We start from the raw sequence: 24083 nt of genomic DNA, 5'->3' as shown, positions 1-24083 counted from the left end.
TGGGGAGACTTCTGGGGACGATCAGGCTTCGTCCCAACCTCAGGCGTGCAGCTCCTCGGCTGCCCGGGTGGGAAGTCTCGGGACTGGAGGACGTCATCCTGGAGAGGAGGGAAACAATCACCTAGGGGGGATCCCTTCTCCAGGGGATGGGCCCTTATCCGAGCGCACTCGGGATACTCCTCGGCGGGAGGGGGGTCGGGGGCTTCTTGTAGTGGGGGATTCAATTATTAGAAACATAGAGAGGGGGGTTTGCGACGGATGTGAGGACCGCATGGTGACTTGCCTGCCTGGTGCGAAGGTTGCGGACATCACTTCTCGTCTAGACAGGCTAGTAGACAGTGCTGGGGGAGAGGTAGCGGCTGTGGTGCATGTCGGCACCAACGATGTGGGCAAGTGTAGCTGGGAGGTCCTGGAGGCCAAATTTAGGCTTTTAGGCAGGAAGCTGAAAGCCAGGACCTCAAAGGTAGCGTTCTCTGAAGTGCTACCTGTTCCACGCGCAGGGCCAGCTAGGCAGGCGGAGATCAGGGGTCTCAATGCGTGGATGAGACGGTGGTGTAGGGAGGAGGGGTTTAGATTCGTTAGGCATTGGGGAACGTTTTGGGACAAGTGGGGCCTGTACAAGAGGGATGGGCTCCATTTGAACCAGAATGGAACCAGACTGCTGGCGCATAACATTAAAAAGGTGGCAGAGCAGCTTTTAAACTGATCCCTGGGGGAAGGCCGACAGGAGCCGAGGGGCATCCGGTTCGGGACTCCTCATCCCTATGGGATGAGGATGGGGAGGTTAGAGAACAACAAGACAAAGGCAGGGTAGGAGAAGAAATTGGGAAAGGTAGGGAGATGGGATGTGATAGACGGTTTGGCAAAATGAGAGGATGCGGGGACAAAGGAGCGAATAAGCAGCCCATCCTGGGGCATTCCATGTATAAATGCTTTTATGCGAATGCCCGAAGTCTACGAGCAAAGGTGGGAGAACTGGAATGTCTGGTGACAAGGGAAAATATTGACATAGTGGGCATAACGGAAACCTGGTGGAATGCGGAAAATCAGTGGGATACCGCAATCCCGGGCTATAAACTCTACAGGAGGGACAGGCAGGGGCGTGTTGGAGGTGGGGTGGCCATTTATGTTAAGGAAGGGATAGAATCCAGCAAAGTAGAGATTGAAGGTGGGTCCGACTCCACCGTAGAATCTCTGTGGGTTAAATTACCAGGCTTGTGCAGCAATGCAATACTGGGGGCGTGCTATCGTCCTCCAGACCAGAAATCTGATGGGGACCTTGAAATGAGGAAACAGATCAGGGAGGTGACAAGGAAGGACAGGGTTGTAATCATGGGGGACTTCAATTATCCTCATATTGACTGGGTCAATTTGTGTTCTGGTCACGATAAGGAAACCGGATTTCTTGACGTGCTAAATGACTGTGGCTTAGATCAGTTAGTCACGGAGCCCACCAGAGGACAGGTGACTCTGGATTTAATTTTGTGCGGTACGCAGGACCTGGTTAGAGATGTAAACGTTACTGAGCCATTGGGGAACAGTGATCATGCTGCGATCCGTTTTGACGTGCACGTTGGGGGAAGAATACCAGGCAAATCTCTCACAAAAACCCTTGACTTCCGACGGGCGGACTTCCCTCAAATGAGGAGGCTGGTTAGAAGGAGGTTGAAAGGGAGGGTAAAAAGAGTCCAGTCTCTCCAGAGTGCATGGAGGCTCCTTAAAACAACAGTAATAGAGGCCCAGCAGAGGTGTATACTGCAAAGAAAGAAGGGTTCCACTAAATCCAGGAGGGTGCCCGCATGGCTAACCAGCCAAGTTAGAGAGGCTGTGAAGGGCAAGGAAGCTTCCTTCCGTAAATGGAAGTCTTGCCCTAATGAAGAGAATAAAAAGGAACATAAACTGTGGCAAAAGAAATGTAAGAAGGTGATAGGGGAGGCCAAGCGAGACTATGAGGAACGCATGGCCAGCAACATTAAGGGGAATAATAAAAGCTTCTTCAAATATGTTAGAAGCAGGAAACCCGCCAGAGAAGCGGTTGGCCCTCTGGATGGTGAGGGAGGGAAAGGGGAGATAAAAGGAGACTTAGAGATGGCAGAGAAATTAAATGAGTTCTTTGCATCTGTCTTCACGGCAGAAGACCTTGGGCAGATACCGCTGCCCGAACGGCCCCTCCTAACCGAGGAGTTAAGTCAGATAGAGGTTAAAAGAGAAGATGTTTCAGACCTCATTGATAAATTAAAGATCAATAAGTCACCGGGCCCTGATGGCATACACCCAAGGGTTATTAAGGAATTGAAGAATGAAGTTGCAGATCTCTTGACTAAGGTATGCAACTTGTCCCTCAAAACGGCCACAGTGCCAGAAGATTGGAGGATAGCAAATGTCACGCCTATTTTTAAAAAGGGAAAGAGGGGGGACCTGGGAAACTATAGGCCGGTCAGCCTAACATCCATACCGGGTAAGATGGTGGAATGCCTCATCAAAGATAGGATCTCAAAGCACATAGACGAACAGGCCTTGCTGAGGGAGAGTCAGCATGGCTTCTGTAAGGGTAAGTCTTGCCTCACGAACCTTATAGAATTCTTTGAAAAGGTCAACAGGCATGTGGATGCGGGAGAACCCGTGGACATTATATATCTGGACTTTCAGAAGGCGTTTGACACGGTCCCTCACCAAAGGCTACTGAAAAAACTCCACAGTCAGGGAATTAGAGGACAGGTCCTCTCGTGGATTGAGAACTGGTTGGAGGCCAGGGAGCAGAGAGTGGGTGTCAATGGGCAATTTTCACAATGGAGAGAGGTGAAAAGCGGTGTGCCCCAAGGATCTGTCCTGGGACCGGTGCTTTTCAACCTCTTCATAAATGACCTGGAGACAGGGTTGAGCAGTGAAGTGGCTAAGTTTGCAGACGACACCAAACTTTTCCGAGTGGTAAAGACCAGAAGTGATTGTGAGGAGCTCCAGAAGGATCTCTCCAGACTGGCAGAATGGGCAGCAAAATGGCAGATGCGCTTCAATGTCAGTAAGTGTAAAGTCATGCACATTGGGGCAAAAAATCAAAACTTTAGATATAGGCTGATGGGTTCTGAGCTGTCTGTGACAGATCAGGAGAGAGATCTTGGGGTGGTGGTGGACAGGTCGATGAAAGTGTCGACCCAATGTGCGGCGGCAGTGAAGAAGGCCAATTCTATGCTTGGGATCATTAGGAAGGGTATTGAGAACAAAACGGTTAGTATTATAATGCCGTTGTACAAATCGATGGTAAGGCCACACCTGGAGTATTGTGTCCAGTTCTGGTCGCCGCATCTCGAAAAAGACATAGTGGAAATGGAAAAGGTGCAAAAGAGAGCGACTAAGATGATTACGGGGCTGGGGCATCTTCCTTATGAGGAAAGGCTACGGCGTTTGGGCCTCTTCAGCCTAGAAAAGAGACGCTTGAGGGGGGACCTGATTGAGACATACAAAATTATGCAGGGGATGGACAGAGTGGATAGGGAGATGCTCTTTACACTCTCACATAATACCAGAACCAGGGGACATCCACTAAAATTGAGTGTTGGGCGGGTTAGGACAGACAAAAGAAAATATTTCTTTACTCAGCGCGTGGTTGGTCTGTGGAACTCCTTGCCACAGGATGTGGTGCTGGCGTCTAGCCTAGACGCCTTTAAAAGGGGATTGGACAAGTTTCTGGAGGAAAAATCCATTATGGGGTACAAGCCATGATGTGTATGCGCAACCTCCTGATTTTAGGAATGGGTTAAGTCAGAATGCCAGATGTAGGGGAGAGCACCAGGATGAGGTCTCTTGTTATCTGGTGTGCTCCCTGGGGCATTTGGTGGGCCGCTGTGAGATACAGGAAGCTGGACTAGATGGGCCTATGGCCTGATCCAGTGGGGCTGTTCTTATGTTCTTATGTGTCCAATCCCCTTTTGAAGGCATCCAGGCCAGATGCAGTCACCACATCCTGCTGCAAGGAGTTCCACAGACTGACCATATGCTGAGTAAAGAAATCTTCTGTCTGTTCGAACTCTCCCAACACTCAATTTTAGTGGATGTCCCCTGGTACTGGTGTTCTGCAAGGGGGAAAAGAGCATCTCTCTATCCATTCTATCCTTCCCCTGCATAATTTGTATGTCTGAGGCTGCAATCCTAACCACACTTTCCTGAGAGTAAACCCCACTGAACAAAATAGGACTTACCGCACCGGGTGATGCACAGGGGGTGTGTGTGATGTGCACTGGGGGGGGGGTGAAACGCTAAGATCGCAGTGGTTAGGAGTAATACCATCATGTTATATACCATTGGATGCAGAATTTCGAGAGGAATGCAATGCAAAAAACCACATTGAAGTATCTCCTTTCTATCAAAAGTTATGGCGGAAACACTGGAGAACAAAAATGCATGGATCCCTATGGAAAGTGAAAGTGAGCCGTATCATGCGTTTACTCGTGAGTAGGCAAACGTGCCTTAGACCATTGGAAAGGGCAGGCTGAGAGGAATCCAGTGACACCAGAATGGTCCTGATCCAAAGAATGCAGCCCCCAAAAACACCTGAGAAGGAAGTCCCTTCCTCCAAGCAGATGAATGTATTGAGCCCTATGGAAAGTGAAACTAAGCCTCACAGTCAAGTTTAGTCGACTCAAGGTGAAGTAAGCAAAGGCGCCCGAGCCTGCCGCTCGCCTGCGCCAACTATCCCTCCCGCGGGGGGGGGGGGGCTGAGGGCGCGGACGGTCCTCCCCCAGTGCTCCGCACGACAACCCTGCGAGGTGGGCTTGTTGCAGTCCCGCTCTCTGCGCCCGCATCCGACGAAGGGCTTCTCTTCCCACCGGGCGCTCGCAGGGGGGTCTCGGGCCTCGCCACCGACCTCTGCCCGGCGGGAGCTGAGCAGGCGGCCGCACTGGCGCCCCCTCGCCTCGCCTCGCCTCCCCTCGCGGGGGCCAGCAAACAGCTGCGCCCGTCAGGTGGCTCATCCCTGCCCACGGACCCCGCCTCGGAAGGGCCCGGGGGGGGGGGACTCAGCTTGCGGGAAAAGGGGCGCGGCAGAGGCTCTCCCCCGCAGAGCCGGACGGGCTAAGAACGCTCGCGGGTGCGGGCGGCTGGAGCGCAGAACTGCGCACTCCCCTCGACGGCCGGCAGCCCCGCAGGTCTCTGGGCGCAGCTCGCCGGGACGGAGGGCGGCCTTCGAGGAGGAGCAGAGACGCCCCGCCCCGCCCCGCCCCTTCCTGCGGGTTCGCTTTCGCTTTCGCTTCCCGGCCGGGGAGGGCGGCGGCCTCGAGGGCGTCGGCGATGGCCGAGGAGGTGGCGGTGGCAGTGCGGGGCGTCCCCGCGGGGGTGGCGGACGAGCTGCTGGTGCTGTACTTCGAGAACCGGCGGCGCTCGGGCGGGGGGCCGGTGCGCAGTTGCCGTCGGTGGGACAGCCGCGCCGTCCTGCACTTCGAGAGCGCGCAGGGTGAGTGCGGGCTGGGGGCCCTCCCCCCCGGCTAGCGCGGGCGCCCCTCCCTTGCCCCGCGGCTGGCCGGCCCGGGGCCCCGCGAGCCCTGCGGCGGGCCGAGGGGGCGCGGAGGGGCTGGGCGGGCCGGCCGGCGCAGCAGCGCCCTGACTGTCCTCCCCGCAGACGCGCGGCGGGTCCTCTCCAGGCCCGAGCACTGCCTGCAGGACGCCCGGCTGCTGGTGGAGGCCGCCGCTCCCCGCGACGACGCGCTACTGCTCCTGCGGGGCCTGAGCCCGCGCAGCAGCCTGGACCTGGTGGAGCTGTACGTGGAGCGCCTGCTGGACTGCGAGAGGGGCCGCTGCTCCGTCCTGCGCAGCCCCGCTGGAGACCGGGCGCTGGTGCGGCTTCCGGAGCCCCTGGGCCACGCAGGTAGCCTCGCCGGGGCGGGGGCGGGAGGCGGGAACTCGGCAGCAGCCGGAGCGAATGTCCGCGAGCCGCACAGGCGTGGGCGCTGCTGAGCCTGTTCAGGGGACTGCCTGCCTGGGCCCAGCCAGGCGGCGGGGAGGGTTGGAGGCTCCAGCGACCCTCTGGCCCAGCAGGGACTGTCGGAGGCCACACTGGTCACGAACCGCAGGCCGCGTCAGAGCCAGGCCTTTCCTGCTTCTTCCCCTGCTAGTGCATCCGACAGTCCCTGCTGGGCCAGTGGGTCATTGGAGCCTGGGGGTGCCTGGGGGCCAAATTGGGGGTCCCCGAGGGCTGCAGTGGCCCGCCCTGCTTGACAGCTGGGACTCCAGGCTGGGGTGCCCATTCCTCTCGGGGTGTGGGAGCCAAAGGGTGGCAGCATTGGGCCTGATCTCTGAGCAGTCAAGAAGACGCTGGCTGTGGTTACCAGGGACGGTGATCAACCGTCCTTCTCGATATAGATTGAGGCACCCTGGCCCTGCCTGTCCACCTGTAAAGCCAAGCCAGTGATCTCTTTTGGGGTCCGGCCGGTACCGGAGAGGGCTGCCGGTGGTGATGATTTCAGCAGTTTGGCCAAGGGGGCCTAGGCCCAGGGGCACCTGAGCCCCTTTTGCAGTCTGCTGCCCAGTGGCTCTGAAAACTTCCGCCCTCCTGCACAGGCTCCTCTGTGTGCGCACAGCTCCTTCTGGGTGCTCAACCTTTCAAGGCACACACAGTGGTGCTTTACTTGCTAAAAATGATCTTGAGCCACTGGTCTTGGTCACCTTGCTCCCCCCCTTCTGGATTGCACAGCAGAGCCTGGCCCTGCTCCTGTCCTCCAGGGCTTGAGTGCAAGGGGAGGTGGGGGCGCTGCTCAGTTCTTCTGCTGCCTTTCTGTTTGATGCCAGACCAAAGTCCTCCTGTGTGGAATGTGCAGGGCTCAGGAAGTGCAGGGCCTGCCAAAGAACCTCCCTTCAGGGTAGGTCTTGCTTGTGGCAGCTTTCTCTGGGGTGAGGAGGTGTTTCGCTGGAGTGCTTGTGCTCACTCTGGTCTAGTGATCATTGAAAGCATGGGAAGAGCCCCGCTGAGTTGGGCCAAAGGGGGTCCATCCAGCCCAGTTCGCAGCATCTCACAGTAGCTTCAGGGAGCGCTCAAGACCAGCTTGTTGCCGTTCCTTTGCATCCGGCATTCAGAGACGGCCTGCTTCTGGAACCGGAAGGTTTGTATACCCGTCTTGGCTTGCCACCTGTGACGGGTTTGTCCTCCACTGGCACGGGACGGTCGGAAGCGCAAAGTGATAAAATAGCTCCACTGCTAGGCCTTTTGCTGGGCATCCCTGGCCAGCTGCTTTGATGGTCCAACCAACAGGCCTCCTCATCATCAGACAGACAGACAGAGAGTGACCAAGTTCTGTTCGGGCAAGAGGTGGCAATCCGTCAGGGCTGCACCCGCTGCCTTCCCCGGTAAATTTCATTCTGCTCCCAGACGACTGGCACACAACTTCTGGGCTGCCTGGCACCTGCCTGCTCTGGGCCTCTCCAGCAACCCTGCTCGTGGGCTTCGCGTCGGGGTGTTTAGCTGGATGCAGGACCACACACATCCACCTTGGGTCTCATTCAGCACGCCTCCTCTTGTGTGATGGGGCAACAGATCCTCTTCCACAAGTGCAGCAGGAGCTGAGAGGTGTTTGGCCTGTGCTGGAGGGTTGGGGGAGCGCTCTTAACTCACATCCTTTGCTTCTGTCCCAACAGAGTTCTTGGCCCTGGCAGAGCAGGTGCAGAATCGGCCGCTGGACGAGGCCTCCTTGACCCTTGACTGGGTGGAGCAGACAGACAGCCTGCTTGTTCGGAGTGGGGGTGGCCACCAGCTGAACCCGGCCCTGCTGGAGCTGTACTTTGAGAGCAAGCGGAGCGGCGGGGGCCCCGTGCGGGCTGTGCGGCTGCTGCCGGGCGGAGCAGTGGCTGTGGTGTCCTTTCAGGACCGTGCAGGTGAGGGGGAACTGATGGCTGCAAAGCACTGGTGCCTCTGCTGCCCTGCCCCCGTCTCTGTTTCTGGCAGCCTTCGCAGAGGTCTCTGGGCTTGGTCTCGAAGGAAGGGCCTGCAGTCCTGGGGTGCTGGTGTTGGAGGTGACCAGCCCAAGGCCCCTTCTTAGGGCAGGCGGTTGAGGAAGGGAGAGCCGGGGGTGGGGCTCTTGCTGTGAGGAAGTGCTTCCCCTGCTTGGCCAGAACCTGCTTCTTTACTCCGCCGCAGGCAATCCTCAGGAGCTGCATGATGGCTCTATAGGCTTTTCTCCTTTCCCCCTTTTGGTTTCCCAAGCCAGATGTATTAAGCGCTTCTAATGGCTTTTTACAGGACATGCAGACCACCCCCACACCTTAATTTGACAGCAGTGGGAGGGTGTCCTGCTGTTGTCAAGAGCCTGCCAGTGGCACGCAGAGCTTTCCACTGTCAGGACAGTGTGAGCCACTGCCCCAAAGCAGCGGCAGAATCAGAGCTGTTCTGCTACAGCTGTCAAACTGGGCCAGTGCTGGCACGTTTGGGAGGGTGTTTTGGGCAGGAGGAAGAGGGCAGGAGGTGGGGAGTGGGCAGAGGGGGTGGGTCTCAGTGTGAACAAGAGGCCCTCTTGTCTAACCAACCTCACCTCCTTACTCTCCTTGGCCTTGTGCCTGCTGTGGAGCTGGCATAGGTCTGAGGAGAAGACCTGTGGGCCAACAGGGGGCCTGCTTGGGGTTAAGGGGACAAAAGTGTCCTTACCTCAAGGAGGCCTCCTGATTGCCCCTCCCAGCTGGATGCAGCCGCACCTCCATGGCATGAGTGGCTGCAGTGGTGGGGGGCAGGACTTGGGTATTGGCTTCCAGAGCCCCCCACCCTAGTTGCCCCTGCTGTCCTCAACCCACTCCAGCATATCTATGTTCTCCTTGAGGTGTGGTTCCCAAAATAGGATGCAGGTTCCAAGGGAGGTCTGACTAGCAGTGTCGAGGGCAACTGGTGCCTCTTGTGACCATCTAAGGCAGCCCAGTAGCACGTCCACTTTTTTGGCAGCCACTTCAAGCTTCTGGCTCTGGTTCCATCCACACGTGGTCCATCCACTCAGATCCTTTTCATGCAGGCTGCTGCCACGCCAGGTTTCCCCTGTCCGTTCTTCTGCCTTTGGGTCTTTGGTGCCTGCGCGCAGGACTGAGTAGTTATCTCTGCTGAACTTCGTCTTTGTGACTGGTCAGATCACGCGGTATCCTAATTTGCGCCCACCCCCTGCGATTTGGCAGGCATGCGCTGTCCCGCCTCTCCAGGCCACTTACAAAAACGTTGAGCAGCTTAGAGCCCCAGAGCGCTCCCCTCAGTGCCTCCCTCAAGGGTGACGAGGAGCCACGTCATGGCGTGTGCTGGGAACGGTGGTTCAGCCAGTGCTGATTCCATCAAACGGGGTGTGCGGTCAGCAGAAGGCCAAACTGGGAGCAGAGCATCCCCTCCGCAGGCCCCCTTTGGGGGAGGAGCCCATTTCTGAGACGTTGGCGGGGGAGGCCTGGGGCCAGTTACCTGCATTGCTGCCTGGCACTTCTCACAAGTGTTGCCGGAGTGCTCTTGGTGCGAATGGTGAGGGATGTGGGTGAAGAGGCCCTTCAGACAGGCAAGAGGGCAGAAAGTCCTGCTGGGGGGCAGTCCTCTTTCCCCTCTGGCCACGCTCCGTTTTCTCCTGTTGGAAGGGCACCATGTGTGTGAGTATGAGACAGTCAAGCAGACTGGGTTAAGCTGACCAGGAAGCTGTCTCAGCGCCCTGTTCTCTGCACGGCCATTCTAGTGGCACCTTCTCAAGAGTGACGACAATCTCTTAAACAGCTTAGCCACTGTTTCCCCCCCCCCCCCGCCACACTCTTGCGCTGGAGGCCTTCCCTGGAGAGCAGGTGAACCCTTCTGAAAGCGCCTCCCTGCCGGGGCTTCTGGGGAGGCCTCTGACCTGGCTGGTTCCTGTGCTCTGCAGCCAGGCTCTCCTGGGCTCAGTCTTCTTGGGCCCTGTTCCTTCTGATCCACGCTCTTCTGGAGGCCATTCTCAGGGGAGGGTCTGGGAGGGCTGGGGTTCTGGGTCAGCATTGGTGTGGCTGGCAGAGGTGCACGGGACAGGCCCTTTCCTGCTTCACTCCTCATCTTTGTCTTTCCCTGCAGCGGTGGCCAGGGTGCTGCAGAAACCTCACGTACTCCAAGATGACCGCCTGGATGTCTGCCCACACTATGAATTCTTGGAGCCCGTGCAGCAGGAGCAGGAGCAGGGGCCAGCGACAGCCTTGCTGTTGGACAGTGACGTCGCCTCCGTCTGCATCGCCCTGCCAGAGGCAGCCACCCGGCGGCTGCTGGAGGCAGAGTTTGTGCTGCGGCAACTGCGAGCCTCGTTCCCCGAGTGCACAATTCAGCTGGATGGAGGTGGTCTGCATGTCTCGGGGAAGAGCCGGGAACAGCAGCAGCTGCTGCAAGCCCAGGTCCAGGCGGTCTTGCAGGACGTGGTTCAGGAGAGCCTTCCATTTTCCACCTGGGTTCTGAACTTCCTGCGCCGGGAGGATGTCCAGGGGCGTTTGGCAGAGCTGCTGGCCAAGCAGGAGGTGGGGGCCTGCTACGTGCCTGGTGTGGAGGAGGTGCTGGTCTTGGCCCTGAACCCCGCGGCTGCTCGCCACGCCGCTACTCTCCTGGAGGCTTCCCTGTGCCCCATCTCCCTGCCCCTGTCAGAGCAACATATCCTGGCCCTGGCCTCCCCCTGCTGGGCCCAGCTGCAGACAGACCTCAGGTGCTGCCTGGTGCGGCTGGCGGAGAGTGGGGAACACCTGGAGGGCCTCACCTTGCGTGGGATGGAGCAGGAGAACCTGGCGCGGTTGGCAGACTTTCTGCAAGACACTGTTCCTGATGAGGTGGTTGTTCCCATGGAGGCTGCCACCCTTCGCTACCTGCAGCTGTACTGCCATGAGCTGCTGGCGGGCATGGCCAGCTTGACACTGCTGCCGCTGGAGGGTCCCGACATCACAGGCCTGCGGGTAAGTCCTCCTCGTTCACAGTCCTGTTTGCCCCAGAGGCAGGCTGCAAAGTCCAGGTCTGACCCACGTGCTGTTGGTCTCGCGGCTGGTCCTTGACAGAGCAGGCCCTCCTCTCCCCCTCCTCCTTTCCTGGTGCTCCAGTTTCTCTGGTTCCAGTGCCAGGTGGTCTTCTCAGCTCTGGAACACCTCAAGGAAACCCTAAGCATGCGCCCAAACGGCTACCACAGTGCTAGGAACGGGCAGTCAGGCTTGGGTGGTGGTTCTGTGGCTTCTCCAAGGGCCCAATTTTGTTGTAACAAGGAAAGCTGGAGCAGCTGCTTGCGCTGGTGGAGGGCACACACCTGATGATCCTCAAGGTCCCTTCTAGTTCTCGCCTTCTGTGATCCTGTATTCCACCCTGGCTGTTGGAAAGAGGAACAGACAGACGCGGAGAAGCAACTGAGGCAAAACTCTGCCAGGAAAAATGCCAGGGCAGCTGCCTCAAGGCAGAATTGGGCCTCGTGGAGCTGCTGCCATCTTGGTTGGCCTCCGTGTAGCACCTCTTCCCATGATGCTCCAGGGTGGAGCCAGGGTGTCCTTTGCCCCTGGCCCGCTGTGCCTACCAAGTCTTCCCCACGTAGCCAGGGCTTGGAGATGCCCAAAGCCTGCTGCGGAGGAATGGGTGGCGTGTGGTGGGACTGGGTGTGTGCTCAGAGCCCAGCTGTGCCAGGAGAAGGGAGGTCTGGGTTCCAGTCCCGGCTCGCTGGGATAGAAACGAGAGAGGCCGCTGCTGGCGAGCTCAGAGATTCTTTCTGGCCTCACCCTTGTGATCAGCCTTGCTTGAGAGCACTCCTTCTCTTTTCCTTGCAGCTGAGTGGGGAGGCCCAGGCGTGCCGGGCAGCGGCAGAGTTGCTGGAGAGCCTGATTAGTGCCACCCATACCCAGGTGGTGCACCTGCAGCTGCCTGGTGTGAACCGCTTCCTGCTGGACAGGCGTGGCCAGAGCCTTGTGCAGGAGCTGGAGAAGCGCTTCCGCTGCACCATTGGGCTGGAGCGGGTCCACTGGAGTCCAGTGGAAGCACAGGTGTGAGTCCTGGGGGTGGTGGACGAAGACTGCTGGCAGGGTTGGGGTCCCACAACAGGGCTGCGCTGTCAGAGCCAGAGCAGTGCAGGCGAGAGTAGCCCCTCTCAGCCATGGGGCATGCTGGGCATCTGAGGGCCGGGGGGCACAGCTGGCCTGGGCACCACCACTGGGTGTGTGGCCGAAGCTTCTTAAGAAATGGGTCAAGAGAAGCAGAGGTGGGGAATGGGAGACGCTCCGTTGTGCGCACCCTTCTTGTTTCCTGGGTGGGAGGGGGTTGGTGGCTCTGGTGTCCCCCCTGATGCCTCCCTTTGTCCCCCCCCAGCACAAACTGGAAATGTCTCAGGAGCCGCTGGTTCTGAGCTGCCGGCGGGACTCCCCGCGTGGACTAGAACAGCCTGGGTCCCCCCTGGGTGGCGTGGCCGGCGAGCAGAGTGGAGCCAATATTGGTAACGTTGGGGTCAGCTGCCACTGGAGGTGGGGGGCGCTACCCAAACTGGGGTGGCCGGTCCCAGCCTGCTGCTCTCCACCAGGAGAGGTGCTTGGGCCTCCTGCCCTATTGCTGCTGCTCCCCCTTGAATGCCACGTGTTGCCCCAGCACGGTGCTGGGTGTTTCCCTGGAGGACGTGCCGCTGGCTGCTGATCTGGCTGAGCTGGTGGTCTTCTTGTAGGCGGCATTGGGCGGGGTGGGCAGAATAGCGCAAAGCCTGGCAGTCTGCTCCTTTGTCCGCCACGCCTGCGGTGCCTGCCAGGGTGGGGCTCTCGGATCTCACACCTCCCTCCTCCCTTTGCAGAAAAGATCAGAGACTTGCTGGCTGCCCTCCGTCCTGCTGCAGCTCCTCCTCCAGCTGAAGGCGAACCCGAGGAGGAGGAGGAGGACCTGTACTGCGACCCTGAGCAGCAGGAGGCGGCAGCACCCTTGGCCGCTGAGGAGGAAGGCTCCATGGCCCTGGAGCCTATTGAGGGGGGCCCGCTTCCTGACTCTGAGAGCAGCAGCGTGGACGAGGAGGCGGAGCTGCTGCTGGCCATCCAGAAGTCCATAGACAGTGCGCGGGAAGAGGACGCGGAGCTGCAGCGGGCAAAGGAGCTCTCTTTGCGCTCCTACCAGTTGGAGCAGGAGCAGGAGCTGGGCCCGGACCCTCCTCTCCTGTCGGCGCTGGGTGTTTCCCTGGAGGACGTGCCGCTGGCTGCCGACCTGGCTGAGCTGGTGGTCTGCACTGGCGTGGGAGAGGAGGTGGCCCCCCTCACCCGGGAGCTGGAGGCGGTTCTGCGGGCCCAGCTGCAGGAGGAGACTGTGCGCCACAAGGCCCTGCGGTCTTCGTCTGCCTGCTGCCTGGGGTACTTGGCCCACCTGGAACAGAAACACGCCGTGCGCATCTCCCTGGCCGATTCGGTGGCCACTGTGTGTGGCTTTGTTGACTACCCTGTGGCTGCCACCCGTGATCTTGCCCTGCTGCTTACCCGACTGCTGCAGGACGAGGGGCCCAGAGCGTCTGGGGGGGTCTGTTGGATCCGATGGGAGCCCTTCGGCGGCAGTTCCCCCACCCCCTACTCAGCTCAGGCCAGCGCCCTGTTGGAGCAAGCCTGGCGCCGGGGGCACAAGCATGTGGATGTGTTCTTTGATGGGAGACCCTTCACCATTGATTTTGAGCGCATGGAAGAGTATGACATTGGCAATGCCCGGGCCCTGCCCATCGGCCGCACTGAGCCTCCTGTGGCTCCTCCAGGTAGATGCACCTGCCACGCACCCCACTCTTGAGAGTTCAGGGGTGTGGGTGGCTCCCTTGGCCAGAGAACAAAATGTGGTCTCAGTGGGGGGGGGGGGGGCTTGGCAGCAGGTGCCCTCTTCCTCATGGATGGAACCCGTCTTTGCAGCCACCCCTGCTTCTGACACTGCCTTGGCCGAGGACAAGGTGACACTCGTGCCACTGGTGGAGGGTTCAGAGGAGTTCCGGGAGACTGTCCGCCGCTTCTACGACACGCTGGAGGATTTGCACAACAAGATACGCATTGTGAAGGTACAGTGGGGGGCTGGGGCTGGCACTTTGGCAACCTTCAGTCTTGAAAGACTCTGGTATCGCGCTCTGAAAGGTGGTTCTGGAACAGCGTCTAGTGTGGCTGAAAAGGCCAATCCGGGAGTGACAATCCCTTCCACACCGGGAGCAAGTGCAGTCTGTCCCTGGTCTGTCTCCCTGGCTATGGGCCTTCCTTCTTTGCCTCTTAGCCTCAGACTGCTGGCAAAGTGTCTCTTCAAACTGGGAAAGGCCATGCTGCACAGCCTGCCTCCAAGCGGGCCGCTCAGAGGCCAGGGTTTCCCACTTGTTGAGGTCCATCCCTAAGGCCTTCAGATCCCTCTTGCAGATGTCCTTGTATCGCAGCTGTGGTCTACCTGTAGGGCGCTTTCCTTGCACGAGTTCTCCATAGAGGAGATCCTTTGGGATCCGGCCATCATCCATTCTCACGACATGACCAAGCCAACGCAGGCGTCTCTGTTTCAGCAGTGAATACATGCTAGGGATTCCAGCACGTTCCAGGACTGTGTTGTTTGGAACTTTGTCCTGCCAGGTGATGCCGAGGATGCGTCGGAGGCAGCGCATGTGGAAAGCGCTCAGTTTCCTCTCCTGTTGTGAGCGAAGAGTCCATGACTCACTGCAGTACAGAAGTGTACTCAGGACGCAAGCTCTGTAGACCTGGATCTTGGTATGTTCCGTCAGCTTCTTGTTGGACCAGACTCTCTTTGTGAGTCTGGAAAATGTGGTAGCTGCTTTACCGATGCGCTTGTTTAGCCCGGTATCGAGAGAAAGAGTGTCGGAGATCGTTGAGCCAAGGTACACAAAGTCATGGACAACCTCCAGTTCATGCTCAGAGATTGTAATGCAGGGAGGTGAGTCCACATCCTGAACCATGACCTGTGTTTTCTTCAGGCTGATTGTCAGTCCAAAATCTTGGCAGTCCTTGCTAAAACGATCCATGAGCTGCTGGAGATCTTTGGCAGAGTGGGTAGTGACAGCTGCATCGTCGGCAAAGAGGAAGTCACGCAGACATTTCAGCTGGACTTTGGATTTTGCTCTCAGTCTGGAGAGGTTGAAGAGCTTTCCGTCTGATCTGGTCCGGAGATAGATGCCTTCTGTTGCAGTTCCAAAGGCATGCTTCAGCAGGACAGCGAAGAAAATCCCAAACAAGGTTGGTGCAAGAACACAGCCCTGCTTCACTCCGCTTCGGATGTCAAAAGGGTCTGATGTGGAGCCATCGAAGACAACAGTGCCCTTCATGTCCTTGTGGAAAGATCTGATGATGCTGAGGAGCCTGGGTGGACATCCAATCTTGGGGAGAATCTTGAAGAGGCCGTCTCTGCTGACCAGGTCGAAAGCCTTTGTGAGATCTATGAAGGCTATAAAGAGTGGCTGTCGTTGTTCCCTGCATTTCTCCTGCAGTTGTCTAAGGGAGAATACCATATCAGTGGTGGACCTGTTGGCTCGGAATCCACACTGCGATTCTGGATAGACGCTCTCTGCAAGTACCTGGAGCCTCTTTAGTACAACTCGGGCAAACAGCTTTCCTACAACGCTAAGGAGAGAGATGCCGCGGTAGTTGTTGCAGTCATCCCTGTCACCTTTGTTCTTGTACAGCGTGATGATGTTTGCATCCCTCATGTCTTGAGGTACTCCACCTTCTCTCCAGCAGAGACAGAGGATTTCATGCAGCTCAGTGACGATGATCTCTTTGCAGCATTTTAGGACTTCAGCAGGGATGCTGTGTTTTCCAGGTGCCTTGCCAAAGGCAAGGGAGTCCAGGGCCACATGAAGTTATTCTAGAGTTGGTTCACTGTCAAGCTCTTCCAGCACAGGCAGGCACTCAATGTTGTTCAGTGCTTCTTCAGTGACTACATTTTCTCTGGAATATAGCTCAGAGTAGTGCTGCACCCAGCGTTCCATCTGCTGCGCCCGATCCTGGATGACCTCGCCTGTGGCAGACTTCAGAGGGGCAATTTTCCTCTGTGTTGGACCTAGGGCCTGCTTGATACCATCATACATCCCCTTGATGTTGCCCGTGTCAGCTGCTATCTGTATCTCGGAACAGAGCTGGAGCCAGTAGTCGTTAGCACATCTCCTGGCAGTCTGTTGGACTTTGCTGCGAGCAGTTCGGAGGACCTGCAGGTTGCGCTCACTGGGACAGGCCTTGTATGCTGCTTGAGCTCTCCTCTTTTCCTCAATGACTGGTGTCAACTCCTCAGAGTGGGCTTCAAACCAGTCTGCCGCCTTGTTGGTCTTCTTGCCAAATATGGACAAGGCGGTGTTGTAAACGGTATTCTTGAAATGTTCCCATCTGTTGGATGCGTTTGCGTCAGCCGGGCCTGGAAGAGATTCCTCAAGCGCTTGTGCAAATTCCTCCACTTTTCTCTGATCCCGGGTCTTGCTAGTATCAATGCGAGGTCTTCCTTCCTTTTTCGTGTGATACAGTCGCTTTGCTTGCAGTTTCACTCTGCTGCACACCAGGGAGTGGTCAGTGTCGCAGGCAGCACCATGATAACTGCGTGTGATCTTGATGCTGGGAAGGCTGGAGCGTCTGGTGAGGATCAGGTCGAGCTGGTGCCAGTGCTTTGATCTTGGATGTCTCCAAGAGACTCTATGTTGGGGCTTTGTGTTGAAGAACGTGTTGCTGACACAGAGACCGTGATGACAGCAAAACTCTAGCAGGCGTTGGCCATTTTCGTTCATCCTCCCAGTGCCAAACTGACCTAAGCAAGTGGGCCATGAACTGTTATCAGCACCAACTCTAGCATTGAAATCGCCGAGGATGAACAATGGCTGTTTTACAGGGATTTTCTTGACAGTGGTGGCCAGGTCATCATAGAATTTGTCTTTGGCTTCTGCCGGAGACGACAGAGTCGGTGCATAAGCACTGATGAGAGTGACAGGTCCTGCTGATGACTGGAGCTGCAGGGACAAAATTCTTTCACTACCCACAGTAGGTGGGATGATGGATTTCAGCAGGGTATTTCTGACCGCAAAGCCAACGCCATGTTCCCTGGTTTTGTTTGGTGGTTTTCCCTGCCAGCAAAATGAGAAATTTCTCTCCTTGACAGATCCGGAATCTGGCAGCCTCGTCTCTTGAAGGGCGACGATGTCCATCTGCAGTCTGCTCAGCTCCATGTCGATGACAGCTGTTTTGCGTGCATCGTCTATTTCTTGCAGGTCATCAGAGAAGCCAGGTGTCATTGTCCTAACGTTCCAGGTGCCCAGCTTTAGGGCAGTAGTTTTCTGTTTTCTGTTGCATGGTGCAGAGTTGTCGATCCGCTTGTCGGTTTTCACCCTAAACCCCACGCACCCCATGAGGTTAACGGACCGTGGCGAGGCAACACCTTACTGGCTGGGGACTGCCCAGCTTAAGGCGGGCGGTAGCTGCCCAATGAGATGCAATGATCTCTCCCACCGTCGGAAGCAGCCCCTGGCGTCATGCTCTACGCCAATCGAGCAAAGACTTATAACCGGTAAACTGCTGCTTCCCGTGTTGTGCCGACGCCGTATGGCGAAGTTGGAGTGTCCTCTCCAGTGCGCGAAGCCTGGGTAAAGAAGGTATGGAGGATAGGCTGTTACCCATGCAGCAAATCCCCCCTCTCCATGTCGCTGGAATGGTCCAATGGAAAGGCAGAAGCCAATACGGTTGGTTCCAGCGGTGTCGCAGGCGTTGCCAGAACGTGACTGTGTTCAGCCATGAACTGCCTCAGGGACTCCGGCTCCTGATTTTGCCTCGAGGTTGACTCCTGAAGCCTTTTCCACAACTGGATGTAGCCACAAGGCAGTGGAGGTTTGAGGTCAGAGTTTCCTTCTCTTAGATGAGCTGCCTTCCTAGGCTGACGAGTCCCATCTACCCGGTGGGAAAAGGAAAAGGAAAAGATCTACCCGGTGAGAGGGAAAAGATGTTGATGATCTGGGCAGGCATAAGGGAATTATTTTTTTCTTTTCTTTTAGCACTGGGTAGAACCTAGAAGCAATCTTTGCAGAGAACCACCCATCCCCTGCTGATAGCGATTTCCAGAAACTCCCCGATTCCAATGCTCTGTACAGTCCCAAAGATCAGTGGTACAGCACATGTTTTGCACACAGATGGTCCCAGGTTCAATTCTCTCAAGTATCAGAGCCTATGAGGAAAGATCTCAGAGAGCCACTGACAGCCCGATATCCAGATGGACCAACAGTCTGACTCATTATATAGGCAGCTTCATAGGGTCAGAGGAGGCTCATCCCTTGTTGCTGAAGAATGTTCCAGAAACTCCCTTGCTCTAAATCCATCTATACTGGAAAGTGATGCCATCTTCTCTTCCATTCTCTCTCTGCTTAGATTTCTTGGAGTCTAGCCCTACTCTTCAAATGGGAGGGAGACAATTCAATACAGATTATTATAATCTGGCACCAGATCCCCAGTCCCTGGCTTTGGGAACTTTGGGAAGTTCCCAAAGCCAGGGACTGGGGCTGGCATGCTGGTGTTATGGGGGGGGGGGCTCTCTGTCTGGGGGCTGGTCCAGGGCAGTAGAACCTATTGGCTGGTACACTCACTCTCTTCCTGCCACCCCACCCCTGTGTGGACACGCGGCTGAACAAGGAGCAGCCTCGGTCGGCCTTGGAGACCAGGAGCGGCAAAATCTGCCCTTCCAGAAAATACCTACCCTCAGGGGTTCCTATCAAAGTCCGTCTCCCAGTAGTGCCTGCAGAGTGTGACCATCCCCTGCCCGTACCAGGGCGCAGGCAGGCTGAGGCTGGAAATATAAACCGCCTATTAAAAGTCTGGCTGAAAAGGAAAAGCAGAGGGCCAAGGAAGGCGGCTAGAGAAGCAGTTTTTCAGTTGTCATAACTGCTGCCGGCAGGGGGTGCTGAGGTGCTGTGGGATTCTCACCCCTGCATTTCAGGAACAAGGGCTGGTTGTGAGACGTTCTACACCTGGTGGAAAACCCTCAGACAGGAACAGAACCATAAGCCTTCTATTCTAGCTGCCCTCGTTCCCTGCCTTAATTGCCAGACGTCCTCGGCTTTCCCCTGGCCGCCCCGTGAGTGGTTGGTGGTCTCTCTGATGTGAAACTCCCTGCTCAAGCTCTGGACGACTGGACAGAGAGAGGATGAGAGCTTCCATCCCCTTGGAAATGGGGGTTTTCCCCCTTAGCTGGAATGATGGGAGGAGGGCCAGCTTCCCGGTATCTCCATCCCAGCCCTTTGGAACAAGAGAGACGGGTTTGCCACCCAGCTGTCAGACACACTCCAGTCGCCAAGCAGCACAGCTAACCTGGACAGAGACTCTATCAACCAACGCAGGGGACAGGGCTGCTTGCAAATTGCATTCTAGCACAGACGTTGCTGGGTGCGTGGGGGGTATTGAAATGCCTAAACCCTGATGAGGCACATGCAGAACCAGGGGAGCTTGAAAAACCAGGAACAATACAGAGATTCCTCACACCTGGTCCGAGTTGTAGGAAGCTTGTAGGGTGGTGGTGGGGCTGCCTTCCACTGCCTGGCTGTGGGAGCAGATCCTGGGCTAGAGGGCCTCGCGCTCTGCCCTGTACAGAAAGCAAAAAGAGCCCTGCTGGATCAGGCCAAAGGGGGCCCATCTAGTTGAGTTTCCTGCATCTCACAGGGGCCCACCGATGCCTCAACGAGCACACAAGACCGCAGCATCCCTGCATCCTGGTGCCCTCCCCTGCATCTGGCATTCTGGGAGCCTCCTTCTAAAACCAGGAGGTTGCAAACACCCATCATGGCTTATAACCTGCGGTGAACTTTTTTCATCAGTCTGTCATTTCAAAGGCAGCTGGGCAGATGCCTTCGCCACATCTTGTGGCAAGAAATGTTTCCTTTGTTCTAACTCTCCTGACGCTCAATTTCCGTGGACGTCTTCTGGTTCTGGTGTTATGTGAGAGGCAAAAGAACATCCCTGTATCATCCCCTGCATAATTTTGTTTGTCGCAATCGTGTCCTCTCTCAGGTGCCTTTCCTTCTACACCAGGGCTGTCCAGAGTTTTTGGCAGAAGGGCCACATTGTTTCTCTGATGCTGTGTTGGGGGCTGGGGGGGAGAATTAATTTACATTTAAAATTTGAATAAATTTGCATAAGTTTACATAAATGAATATATTAAAGATGAACTTGTATGAATGAATGAAGGTCTTGCAATAGCTCAAGGCCTATAAAAGGCCTTGCACAAAGCAAGGCTGGCCTTTCTTTTGCTGCTGCTACTGCATCACAGACGTGAAACTACAAGCAGTGGAGGGAGCCCTTGTCCCACAGCTAATGTGAGAGGTCAAACAGTCACCCTCACCCTGAGAGCAGTTGCGTCAGGCCAGTGTGGGCTCCAACGAAGCTCCAGAGGGCCAGAGGCTCATTGGAGACTGGGGGCTCCCTGACGGTCACTTTGAGAGGCCTCGAGGGCCGTAGGTGGCCCCAGGGCCAGGTTTTGGGCACCTCTGTTCTAGACTGAAGAGCCCCAAACACTGTAGCCTTTCCTCATAAGGGAGGCGCCCCTGCCCAGTCATCCTTTTGATCACTCTCTTCTCCACCTTTTCTTCTATGTCCTTTTTGAGATCTGGTGACCAGAACTGTACACAATACTCTAGATGTGGCCTTACCAAAAATTGTACAATGGCATAATAATATTGGTCGTTTATTACCAATCCCCTTTTTAATGATCCCCAGCATGGAATTGGCCTTCAGTTTTACTGCACGTTGGGTTGACAGTTTCATTGAGCTGTCCACCGGCATCCCAAGATCTCTCTCCTGAGCTGTCACAGACAGCTCAGAATCCATGTGCAAGTGGGACCCAAACATTTTAGCACTGGGACCCGCTTTTTGAAATAATACTCTATCAGGACCCATCCAGCTTTACGAGCCCTTAAGAAAAAGTGTTTCACTCTTAAGCCTCTGTTTTTATCATTTTACTATAGGGAGGATCCTCTTCTGGAGCATTTGTTGGCGTTCATAGGATTGGGACCATTCTGGTGGCTGCTGCAGCCCTAGAGGCCACTGCCTGATTTATGAATGCCAGAGGGAGTGGCTACAAGGGTGATTGGGCAGCAGAGCTCCCCGAAGTAGCAGCTGCTTAATCTTTAACACACATGGCCTCGTTAAACTAGCCTGAGTAAATTGAAGTAAATTTTATATATAATTTAAATAATAAATAAATAATTTACATAAGTAAATAATAAATTGAGCTGTAATCGTAAACTTATAGGGGAACCTTGTGCACATCTTGGCTGATGATAAAGTCAAGTCTGTGCACATGTGCCGAGTGAGTTTCCTTCTGTTTCAGGGGAGGGGGGGACACACGCAGGCAGGCCTACCTGTGTTCTGCTGCCCTGTGAGGGGCCTGGAGCCATTACCTTCCCCTTCTCTGGTTCTCTCCCCCCCCCCCGCAGGTAGAGAAGCTGCTGCACCCCCTGCTGTACCAGCAGTACCAGCTGAAGAAGGCAGCCATGGAGAAGGCCTGTGGGCACCGGGATGTGGAGCGCCTGCTGTACCACGGCACCACTGAGCAGTCCAGCCGGGAGATCTGCCAGCTTGGCTTCAACCGGAGCTTCTGTGGCAAGAACGGTGAGCTGCCGGCTGATGGGGTGCAGGGAGAGGCTGGGGGAAGCCCACCCAGCTGTTGGCGGTTGCAGTGGCAGCTAGGGCACTGAAAGGAAGGCCTTGGGTCCCCCTGCCCTCCCACTGTGTCCTCCTGGGGCCCGAGTGCAGGGTCTGTGAGGGGTCAGGCCCTGGGGGGGCTTGGTTTGGCTCACCACAGGTCACGGGTCCTGCAGCTGCTCTGATGGCACCTGATGCTCTTCTGGTCTTTGCTAGAAGCTCCGCAGTGGTGATGGGCACATCAGGCCCTGTGGAGCAAGCCAGGGAGGGGCCTGGCAAGGGGCACACACCCTTGCCCCCACACTGCTCCGCAAGGGTTGCCTTGAGCCAACTGCTGCCCCTTCCTGTGTGTGTTCCCAGCCACCCGCTACGGCCATGGGGTGTATTTTGCCTCGAGGGCGGCAATCTCGGTGCAGGACCAGTACTCGCCCTGCAGCAAGGACGGCAACAAGTACATCTTTGTGACGCGAACGTTGACTGGGGACTACGCAGCCGGCCACCAGGACCTGCGTGCGCCCCCCCTGCGGGAAGACGTCCCTACCCCACGGCGCTACGACAGTGTGGTAGACAACCCCCGGTCCCCCAGTATCTTTGTCGTCTTCCATGACACACAGGCCTATCCCCAGTACCTCATCACCTGCCAGTGGTCCAGGCCTCACTGATGGGTGGGGAGAAGCAGCTGAGACTGATCTTCCGGGCATCTGCCTGCTTCCCGCCACCACGTGCCTTAACGTCCTCTCTGCCGAGGGAGGGAAGGTGGTCTGTTCTTGAGGGGCATCTGCGCCAGGCTGCTTTATCTCTGCTGTTGGTGGAAGGGGTCACCTTCCACCACGCCTGGGTACTGGGCGCGTGTTCTTTGGCTGCACAGGGCCAGGGCTGGGAAACACTTTGGAGAAGGGCTTGTGTGCAGAAAAGAAGCACAGAATAAAGTGAGCCAGTCACATCTGCCTACCTTGTCTGTTGCATGTGTGTCAGCCCATGTGGGGGGGCAGGCGTGTCCCCCAACCCCTCCTTTTTTGCTTGGCTCTGGGGGGGGCATAGGATGCCAGGGGGAGCAGAGGAATGGAAGCTTACAGTGACCGGTGGCAGAGAGGAGGCTGGGGCTGGCAAATTGGCTGTGATGTGTTGCCTTCTCTCCCCTGCCTGGTTAGGAACTAGTAAATTAAGAAGGTAGAAATTTGCAGGGCTGCAAATTGACAAGCTGCACCTGCTGGCATTCCATCCTCTACACTCTTGTTAAGGATCCCTAAAGTTGAAAAGTTGGTCATTCTGCCATAGAGTCTTACATGGATGGTTCTCTGCCTGTTCAGTAGCACTGTGTCCTCAGTGTTGTGAGGTTTGGGGTTGAGGGGCTCCTCGCCATGGGCATTTCACCATAAGGAGCCTCGGGCATGGGTATGTGGATCACATGCTGATTGGCCTGCAGAGTGCAAAGGCTGTGACCCTGGTGTATCGTCACAGTAGGCTGCTGGACAGCGCTGCGGAGGAGACTGTGGTCCTGGACCACCAACAGCCTTGTGAAGTGTGGCGGGATCATTCTGGAAGCCAAATTGGAACTGCTGGGCAGGAAGCCAAAGGCCACAACCACCAGGGCAGCGTTCCTGGCAGCACGATACAGCTGCAGGGGAGGCAGCCGGCAAGAACTGAGGAGCCACCATCTGTGGGCGAGGCGGGGTGGCGGGAGGAGGGGCTTGAGCTGTAAAGGACTAGGGCGTGTCTGGGGCCAAGTGTTATGTTTATAAGTGGATGCATTGGACTGGCCCCGCCGTGCAAGCAGACTGTTGACTGCCGTTGGACATCTGCAGGGCGACAGGAGGTGCTAGACCCATCCCTGGGTGGGAGGAGCTGGGCAGCACCTGGGACAAATCGCCCCTGGGAGAGGAGGGTGCAGGTGTTCCCGGTCAGCCAGAAGGGTGCATTGAGGACAGGGCAGCAGCCTGGAGAGGAAAAGGCCTTGATGGAACTCTCAGGAAGGAGGCTGTGCATTAGCACTCACATGGTTGTGCAAGGAGCTGCAGAACCCAGGCAGGAGCTGGAGCTGACTTGGGGGGCTGAGGAGGATTGGGGGGGGAAGAGACAGTTATTGTGGGTCACAGGCTTTATAGAAAGGCCAGAAGGGGTGAGTGGAGGGGTGGCCCTGCATTCAAACGGTGTGGAATTCAACCAAGTAGAAGGGTTCCTGAGGGGCATGCATCGGGGATGGGTGACTCGACTTGTATGATTCAAACTTGAGGCGCCAAACATGCATTTCCCACAGTCGTGGACTTGACGCGCGTTTTGAAACCGGAAGGGACTTGGGAGTTTTTCTTGGGAAGAAGTGGAGCTTCAGAAACTTGAGTCTGTCTACAGGTAGGATGGGGATAGCGGGAGTGTTAAATTAGAACACACATATGCACACCACCAGCAGCTCTGACTTTTCTGTGGAGCTGTGCCTGGCTAGTTTATCGAAAAGACTCTGACTTGAGTCGGGGTCCCCAAAAGGCTCTGGCTGAATCATGAAGGCTTGTGCACAAGTGGAGTCAAAGGGAGCA

General features: G+C 56.5%; 1 protein-coding gene across 1 annotated transcript; it reads left to right on the top strand.

Annotated features, from left to right (window-relative positions):
* Positions 1–5237: 5237 nt before the first annotated feature.
* On the top strand, positions 5238–22493 carry PARP10 (poly(ADP-ribose) polymerase family member 10). Its single transcript, XM_066625612.1, has 10 exons — positions 5238–5446; positions 5612–5857; positions 7621–7857; positions 10031–10887; positions 11737–11949; positions 12272–12395; positions 12741–13673; positions 13822–13964; positions 21345–21519; positions 21913–22493. Exons 1-10 carry the CDS (start codon positions 5284–5286, stop codon positions 22212–22214), a joined length of 3393 nt encoding a protein of 1130 aa, XP_066481709.1. The 5' UTR covers positions 5238–5283; the 3' UTR covers positions 22215–22493.
* Positions 22494–24083: the final 1590 nt, after the last annotated feature.

The sequence above is a fragment of the Tiliqua scincoides genome, chromosome 4 (genome assembly GCF_035046505.1).
Source record: "Tiliqua scincoides isolate rTilSci1 chromosome 4, rTilSci1.hap2, whole genome shotgun sequence".
NCBI classification, from domain to species: Eukaryota; Metazoa; Chordata; class Lepidosauria; order Squamata; family Scincidae; genus Tiliqua; species Tiliqua scincoides.
This window is presented reverse-complemented; position numbering and strand designations above follow the sequence as displayed.

Bases quoted from the DNA above. Each gene is read 5' to 3' on its own strand.
- PARP10 (XM_066625612.1), top strand. From the start codon at position 5,284: ATGGCCGAGGAGGTGGCGGTGGCAGTGCGGGGCGTCCCCGCGGGGGTG. The intron at 5,447-5,611 runs GTGAGTGCGGGC...TCCTCCCCGCAG, and splicing joins GCACTTCGAGAGCGCGCAGG to ACGCGCGGCGGGTCCTCTCC. The intron at 21,520-21,912 runs GTGAGCTGCCGG...GTGTGTTCCCAG, and splicing joins GAGCTTCTGTGGCAAGAACG to CCACCCGCTACGGCCATGGG.